This window comes from Chiloscyllium plagiosum, unplaced genomic scaffold (genome assembly GCF_004010195.1).
Source record: "Chiloscyllium plagiosum isolate BGI_BamShark_2017 unplaced genomic scaffold, ASM401019v2 scaf_14164, whole genome shotgun sequence".
Classification (NCBI taxonomy): Eukaryota; Metazoa; Chordata; class Chondrichthyes; order Orectolobiformes; family Hemiscylliidae; genus Chiloscyllium; species Chiloscyllium plagiosum.
In genome coordinates, this window is record NW_025214890.1 from 33736 (window position 1) to 42838 (window position 9103).

The window sequence follows — 9103 nt, forward strand, 5'->3', positions numbered from 1 at the left end:
ATATCCTCCGAAGAGGCAGGCATAGCTTGGGCCTATGCGGGTGCCCATGGCTACTCCTTTCGTTTTGGAGGAAGTGGGAGGATTGGAAAGAGAAGTTGTTCAGGGTGAGGACCAGTTCAGTCAGTCGGAGGAGGGTGTCAGTGGAAGGGTACTGGTTGGTACGGCGGGAAAGGAAGAAGCGGAGGGCTTTGAGTCCTTCGTGATGGGGGATGGAGGTGTACAGAGACTGGATGTCCATGGTGAAGATAAGGCGTTGGGGACCGGGGTAGCAAAAATCATGGAGGAGGTGGAGGGCGTGGGTGGTGTCCCGAACGTAGGTGGGGAGTTCTTGGACTAAGGGGGACAGGACCGTGTATGCAGAAATGAGTTCAGTGGGGCAGGAGCAGGCAGAGACAATGGGTCGGCCAGGGCAGTCAGGTTTGTGGATTTTGGGCAGGAGGTAGAAACGGGCGGTGCGGGGAATGATGCAGATGAAAGCTAAAGGTGAGCTGAGTGAGGAAGAGACTGGGGGATGAGCAAACCCCATGGCAACCAAAGGTCTGGTGAGGATCTGTTTAAATATATTCAAGCATCGCTGACATTTGATGAGAAGAATGTGGAAGCCTTTTTCACCTCATTTGAAGAAAGGTGGCTAAACAAATGCAGTGGCCAGTGACCATGAGGGTTTTGTTGATCCAAACAAAACTTGTAGCTAGGGCGAGTGAGGTCTTCGCATCCCTATCAGGGGAGGTGTCTGGGGAGAATGGGAGATGAGGAAAGCCATTGTAAGTGCACATGAGCTGGTGCCAGAAGCCTATAGACAACGGTCTCAGGATGGGACCCTGATCAAACCTACATTAAGTTGAAAGGATCAAAGTCATTTTGATTGGTGGATAAGGGCTTTAAAGATAGAGCTAACCTCTAAGTGAGACGATTATTTTGGAGGAGTGTGAAGATTCACTTCCTGAGCTAGTGAACACTCATGGGGAAGAGCTGAGAGTTAAAATGGCAAGGTTAGCAGCTGATCATTATGAGTTGGCCCATAAATCAAAGTCTGCCTTCCAAAATCAATTTCAATCCGCGAGGGATAGAAATTGGGGGAAAAGAGAAATCCTCACGTGGAAAGGGACAGGTCGATCTCGATGAAGATCATAAGGATAACTTACCACAGGGTAAAAAGGAAACCCATGAGAGGGGGGTCAGAGAAGCTCCAGTGTTCTCACTGCAATAAAGTAGGCCACGTGAAATCACGGTGTTGGTGGGTTAGGAAAAGCACTGGGAAGCCAGATGTAGGAAAACAGGATAAGGCAGTGAATTTTGTTGGAGTGGTAACAGACAGCAGAGTGGAGGCTAGAAAGCTGCACCAGAATGTACGGCCTGGTCGCAGGTTGGTTAAGGAGGAAGTGCCAGATCTTCTCAAACCATGTACCTGCGACGGTCAAGTTTACTCGCATAGGCCAGGAACAGCAGGTAAATAGGTTACGATATTCAGAGATACAGGATCCTCTCAATCCTGAAAGCTGAGGAGATATGTACCTCTGAAGGACTATTGCCAGAAACTCACAGTGAGGCAAGATGCATTCAATTATGTAAAGTGAGGTTAGAGTGTCCAGTGAAGAGTGGAGAAGTCACAGTAGGTAGGAGTTCTGGACTGAACTCTCAGCTCCAGGAATACAATTTGTCCTTGCTAATAATATAAGTTACAGGTAGGAGTGCTGCCTACTATGCTTGAAAAGCCAGTGGAAACTCAGGCAACTGAACCTTTGTAGGACACACACCCTGCAATTTTACCTAGCTGTGTGGTAACGAGGTCACAAAGTCACTAGTTGAAACAGGAGAGATCAAAGAGTAGAGATAGGAAGGTTGAAGTGAAATTTGCAGAGACCCTGTTTGACCAGATGGTTGAGACAAGCCAGGAGCAGATCGATGACAACACAGACATCTTTAATTCAGAGAAATTAAATGAATTACAGCAGAAAGATGAAAAACTAAGCCAATTGTATCGAAAGGCATACACAGAGAAAGATTCAGAGTGTATCCCTGAATGCTACTATCTTAGAAATATGTCTCAATGAGGAACTGGAGACCATCAGGGAGATGAGAAATGGGCAGAAATTCATCAAGGCGTATTGCTAGTGGGTTACAGAACAGAGGTGGTGCCAGTGGTAAGGGTTCATTTAGGGGCGAGAAAAACTCGAGCTAAAATACAAAATCATTTTTACTGGACTGCACATGGATGTAGTTGAATTTTGCCTGATACGTCATACTTGTCAGGTAATTGGGAAAACCACAGGCAGTGATAAAACCTGCACCTTTAATACCATTTCCTGCATTTAAGGAAGCTTTTACAATTGATTGTGTAGGACCCCTACCTACAACAAAAAGTGGGAATCAGTACTTGTTAACGATAATGGATGTGTCGACGAGATATCCAGAGGCAATCCCATTATGCAACATTGCAGCTAAACGGATCGTGGAGGAGTCACTCAAACTTTTCACTAGATACGGACTACCCACAGAAATACAATCAGATCAAGGGTCAAACTTTACATCAACATTATTCAAGGAAGTTATGGACAGCTTAGGAATAGGACAATTCAAATCTATTGCGTACCATCCAGGGACCGCTAGAAAAGTGGCATCAGACATTAAAGACCATGTTGAGGGCTTACAGTCGACACTGATTGGGATAAGGGAATTCCATTTTTGTACTTTTTGTGATCAGAAATTCACCAAACGAATCAACCAAATTCAGTCCATTTGGAGAGGTTTCTGGGCATAAAGGAAGAGATTAAGCTGATTAAGGAGAAATTGGTAAATAAGAATTCAGAGACGACATATTTGGACTATGTATCAAATTTTCGGGAATGATTAAATAGAGCGGGGGAGTTGGCTAGACAGCATTTAAAAGGATTGCAGCACGTAATGAAACAGGAAGCAGACAAGAAATCAAAAACTTGCAATTTTGCTATCGGGGCTAAGGTGTTAGTGTTAATTCCAGTGATAGATGAACCTTTAAAGGCAAGGTTTAATGGACCTTATCAAGTCAAAAGGAAATGGAACGAGGTGAACTATTTACTAAGGACTCCAACAGAAAGAAATCTCACAGTGTGTCATGTGAATATGCTCAAAAGGTATTTTGACAGAGGAGACGACTGTGTTATTGGTTACAACACAGACAGAAGAATCATGTTCAGAGGATTCTGAATTGGACATTCCTAAAACTGAATTGGACAATGAGGAAGTTGTCAAAAATTGGGATAAATTATTATGTTACCATCCAGAGGAAAATCGAAATGACCTGGAAGAGTTAATGCTATTGCACTGGATTTATGTGGGAATAAGCCGGGAAGGACTAACCTAATTATGCCCGATGTAGATACTGGAGGTGCTGTTCCGAATAAGCAATAGAACTCTCTGAAGTTGGCACAAGTTCAAAAGGAGATAGAACGCATGCTCCAACCTGACATAATCAAAGTGGGTTACAGTGACTGGAGCTCACCCATAGTCATGGTGCCAAAACCAGATGGCACCTAACGGTTATGTGTGGACTATCGCAAAGTCAATGCAGTTACAAAGTCTGATACATCTCCGATTCCACGATTGGAAGGCTGTGCTGAGACAAGCAACATATATTTCTAAGTTGGACTTGCTCAGAGGATACTGGCAGGTACCTCTGTCCGAAAGAGCGAAGACAATTTCAGCTTTCGTAACGTCGAATGGACCGCATCAGTTTTAAAGTCATGCAGGTTAGTATGAAAAATGCACCAGACACATTTCAGAGACTAACCCATAAGGTCATTTCCAGATTACCCAACTGTGTAGTTTATTGTTGTGGTTCTGTTCACCAGGTTGGAAGTTTTTGTTGCAAACGTTTCGTCCCCTGGCTAGGTGAAATCATCAGTGCTTGGGAGCCTCCTGCGAAGCGCTTCTTTGATGTTTCCTCCGGTGTTTATAGTGGTCTGTCCCTGCCGCTTCCGGTTGTCAGTTTCAGCTGTCCGCTGTAGTGGTTGGTATATTGGGTCCAGGTCGATGTGTTTGTTGATGGAGTTTGTGGATGAATGCCATGCCTCTAGGAATTCCCTGGCTGTTCTCTGTCTGGCTTGCCCTATGATAGTAGTGTTGTCCCAGTCGAATTCATGTTGCTTGTTGTCTGCGTGTGTGGCTACTACAGATAGCTGGTCATGTAGTTTCGTGGCTAGTTGATGTTCATGTATGCGGATTGTTAGCTGTCTTCCTGTTTGTCCTATATAGTGTTTTGCACAAAGTCATCTTCCCGGGCCTTGTTATTGGACAATGATAAATGGCCCCATGGAATGCAAAACCGAAAGTTATCAGGGAGTTTCCCCTCCCATCGACAAAAAAGCAGTGGGATTGAGTGGATTCTATTGAAAATTCATACCAGATTTTAACAGTGTGGCTGCTCCACTCACTGAATTACTAAAGAAAGGCAAGAAGTTTTAATGCCCTAATGGTAGCCACACCTAATTACAGAAAGCCATTCAAAGTGGCTATCAATGCGAGTGATGTGGGTGTCAGTACTGAGCCCTTACAGGAAGATGATGAGAAAATGGAAGGACCTGTAGGATATTTCTCCAAACTGAACACTCATCAGACAGTTTGATTAGATTAGATTCCCCACAGTGTGGAAACAGGCCCTTCGACCCAACCAATCCACACTGACCTTCCGAAGAGTAACCCACCTAGACCCATTCCCCTCTAATGAATGCACCTAACACTACAGGCAATTTAGCATGGCCAATTCACCTGCCCTACACATCTTTGGAATGTGGGAGGAAACCGGAGCACCCGGAGGAAACCCACACAGACATGGGGAGAACGTGCAAACTCCACACAGATAATCGCCCGAGGCTGGAATCGAACCTGGGACACTGGCGCTGTGAGGCAGCAGTGCTAACCACTGAGCCACCATGCCGCCCTAGTTGAGGAGACTTTGAGCTTGGTGTTGACGTTAACAACATTTCTGTATTTCTGTTACCAGTAATGTATCTGAGACAATCATATACGCTGATCCTAACCCATTGAAGTTTGTAGAGAAAGTTATAGTGTACTAACAGTTTAAGGGGTTTTAAAATGAAGCATCTTTGCACATTGATTTTTTAAAGGGGGGGGGAGGGGAAAGATGTAATGATGCTGCCCCGTTAACAAGGTTTTTTTCAGGAGGTCTGAAAGACAGGTTCAAAACAACTGGGGAGATCTACTAGAGGACACTTTTAAGTTTCTAAAACAACACTTGCACAATGAAAGGGGAGTGGCCTGTTCTCCCAGCTCAGCTTCTCTCTGGTTTGGTTTGAACAGTCTGTTCAGAGCAAGCTGTCAGGTTTGTTTGAGGCTGCTGGTCGAAGGATCAGTGACATGGAAGGTGTTCCACGCTGAGTCTCTCTGCCATCTCTCCTGTAAGACCCTGTGTTTGGCTTTACCTTTTGCGCCAATGGGGTGTCTATGGGGATTGTTGCAAGTATGTTGGATAAGTTGGGATAATCTGTTGGGTTTTCCAATAGGTTCGGTTATCCCATATTCTGTCCTCTTTTGTGTTTCATTCGGTAATCTTGCAAATAAATTCTGTTTTGTTTAAAACTAAGTGGTTGGGTCAGCTGCATCGCTCCTGGAATGTCTACCATACACCTGCTTCAAAAACCAGCAAAGTTAGGGTCTTACTTGAAATGTTTTGAGGGAGTTTGGCCTGGTCCATAACACCCACCCCTCTTCCCAATAAGCCAGGGTTAAAACCCTGGCTTTCCGTTCCTAACAGCACTGTGGATGCACCATCTTTGATGGACCTCAGCAGTACAAGACAGCAGCTCACCACCACGTTTTCCAAGGCAACGAGGGATGGGCGAAAAATGCAGGCCTGCTCCAGAGACAGCAACCTCAATTGCATCTATCCCCAAAGCGTTCAGTTTATATCCCACCTTTCACAGGCTTCATTCCCCCGCACTGGATGATGGCCAAAAGATGTACTTTGCAAGTATTAGTCACATTCATAAGTAGAAAATGTATTGTGCAGGGAGTGGTCCCGCAAACAGCAACGAGAGAATGCCCCAGATGATGCTTTCTTTTTAAAGTGATGTTGCTTGTGGGACATCGTGTCCAATAAACGGGGGGGAGATCTACCCCCTCTGCCCACTTGTGGTTGTTGGATCATTCTTGCATTCACACTAGGGCTAAATAGGCCATGGTTTAACACTGCAACAAACAAATGCCCGACAGCACTGCATTCCCTCGGCGCCAACCCTTTGACTGTGGCCGCTCTCCTTTAGTGCTGACCCTCCGACAGTGCAGTGCAGATTGGGTTGAGATATCTGGTTGGTATGGACAGGTGGGACCGAAGGGTCTGTTTCCGTGCTGTACACCTCTCTGACTATGACTCTCCTTCAGCATTGCACGAGAACCGTGAGCCTCTATCTCTGGGATGGGACACAAAGTCACAAGCTGCTGACTCAAGCAGTGACAGACTGCTGTCTCCTGGACTTGTGGAAGTGGAGAAGTCTCCTTGCTCTTCCTCTTCCCAAGCCTTTGTTCAACGGAAGCATTGGCACCTGTCTCAATCCGCAATAGCTCCCTGGCTTGAGAAGGGGGTCACACCTCCCCCTGGTGGCTTCACCGAGATCAGCAGTTGCAAATATTTAATCGGTGGCTTCATTCTGTCCTTATGCCATTAACACCGATTATTCATTCCCCAATTTAACCCAGCTTTCTCTTCACAGCCTCACGCGCACAGACCACGACGTCGTAAGAGACAGTGAAGTTCTGTCTGCTTACGGATCCGGTGTTATTGAAGCTGCTGTGGTTAGCATCACTTGTACGTGGTTACTCAGTAGGCTGCCAGCTCTTCCCATCAGGCCTCATTCCCAATGAAGGGCTTTCACCTGAAACAGTGATTCTCCTGCTCCCTGACCCACTGTGCTTTTCCAGCACCACACTCTCATGCTCTTGCCACAGTAGCCTCTGTCCAACCCAATCTAGTCCCACCTGCCAGCACCCGGCCCATATCCCTCCAAACCCTTCCTATTCATGTCCCCGTCCAAATGCTTCTTAAATGTTGCAATTGTACCAGCCTCCACCTCTTCCTCTGGCAGCTCATTCCAGACACGTATCACCCTCTGTGTGAAAACGCTGCCCCTTAGGTCTCTTTTATATCTTTCCCCTCTCACCCTAAACCTATGCCCTCTAGTTCTGGACTCCCCCACCCCATACCTTCCCCACACACCCATCCCCTTCCCATTTATCTCTCACCCCCCTTGGGCCACCCACTCATTCCTGACGCAGAGCCTACGCCCGAAACGTCGAGCCCCCTGCCCCTCAGACGCGGCCTGACCTGCTGTGCTGTTCCAGCGCCATACTCCTCGACTCTGACTGTCCAGCATCTCGCTTTCTCCCGGTTACAGACTCAAACTAAATCAGACGTACGACTGAGGTCTTTGTGTTATTTTATTAACATCCCGTTTCCAAAGCCAAAACCTCTCACCGTGCGATCACACCCGGGGCAGGGAATAAAGGGAGCTTTTTCACGCGCGCGACATTTTGCTGTTGGCAGTCAATAACCATCACTAAAGAGTGTGACGCTAGCCACTATGTTCAAGCCAGTCTGTCTGGAGCAGCAACATGCAGATCACCGTATGGTCAGAATTCCCCGTTTCCCCCCCCCCACTCTACTTCCTCTCCTCCTCGTTGTCCTTCTTGGTCTCCTTGGGCTCCTTGGAGGTCTGAGCCCATGGCGTTGCGAATGGCCTCGTTGTTAGGGTCGACCCCGGGCAGGTTCTCCAGCACGCTCTGCAGGAACTCTGGGTCTTCCATTACATCGTAGTTGTCTTCCTCCTGTTGGTACGGTAATCGCCGGGGGTGGGGGGAGGGGGGGAGAAGAGAAAGGAGGGAGGAGAATGGGAATGGGGAACGGAGAGAATGGGGTGGGGGGGTTAGGAAAGAGAAAGAGAAAGACAGCAACTCTGAAACTTTGACAGAATCACACGCGACGCCTCAGGGGCTGAAAGCAGCTGTGGTTGGATTTAGAGCAGGATGATCCCACCCGGAGACCAGGCACTGGGGAAGCTGCCTTCAGCCTGGTAACCCCTTGGCTGTCAGACCAAGGATTAGGATCCAGCTCCTGGGCCTCACAGCCCAGAGACACTGGACAATGTGTGGCTGTAACAGGTGCCGTTAGGAGAAATCTATCGCATTCCCAGCTACCTTCCCCCCCTCCCATTTATCTCTCAGCTCCCCCCGGCACACAAGACTCATTCTTGATGAGGGGCTTATGCCCGAAACGTCGGCTCTCCTGCCCCTCGGCTGCTGCCTGAACTTCTGTGCTTTTCCAGCCCCACACTCTCGACTCTGATCTCCAGCATCTGCAGACCTCACTCCCTCCTCCTTTAAGGATTTGTCCTGGTGTCTTTTAGATAGAGATTGAGGGGACAGGTGCCGAGCAGATGGTGACAAAATAAACAACTTGTGAGGCTTGGGGCCTTTTTAAAAAAAAATTGGAACAGTAGAAGCAGCCTGAATGGGTGTGGTCTAGCTCTGACAGATCAAGGACTCATAAGTTTTAGCTTTCAGCAGTTGCTGGGGTTGGAAGGCAACCGACAGCTACGCTCGCTCTCAGAATTCTCTCTATGTTCTTTCCTCCTGGATTGGAGAACTGCATGTCAGAATCTGTGTTTGAACTTACCTTCCTGCCAAGTTGCGTGTTGATGGGATGTTACTATATTGGAACAGTTAATTAGTAATAGTTGCTGTATCTATTATTTGGTTAAATTTTCCCAATAGAGTAAGGTATTTTAAGTTCTTCTTTTGTTTGTGGTATTTTAACAATAGTGCTTAAACAAATTGTGTCTTGCTTAACGTCAAAGAGTTTGACCAATTCATCTGGAACACAGCACCTCACATCTGCCTACAAAATAAGTAGTGACAGTCTGGGCTACTTTGTTACTATATTTTGAAGATGTCTGGTCCGTAAAAAAACAAACACAAGAGAGTAACAATAAATATTGGGGGAATGGGGTGATCGTGACAAGGGAGTGCATGCTTGCGAGACAGAATCGAAAACAGAAACAGAGAGGGGAGGGATTTGAGAGAGAGAGAGAGAGAGAGAGAGAGAGAGAGAGAG

General features: G+C 46.9%; 1 protein-coding gene across 1 annotated transcript in view; it reads right to left on the bottom strand.

Annotated features, from left to right (window-relative positions):
- Window positions 1-7413: 7413 nt before the first annotated feature.
- Window positions 7414-9103, bottom strand: part of LOC122548066 (26S proteasome non-ATPase regulatory subunit 4-like) — a gene marked incomplete at its 5' end in the record, with an annotated part of 10648 nt that continues 8958 nt past the window's right edge. The window contains 2 exon segments of the mRNA XM_043686631.1: window positions 7414-7710; window positions 7712-7912. Coding sequence (XP_043542566.1) covers window positions 7653-7710; window positions 7712-7912 — 259 coding nt within the window.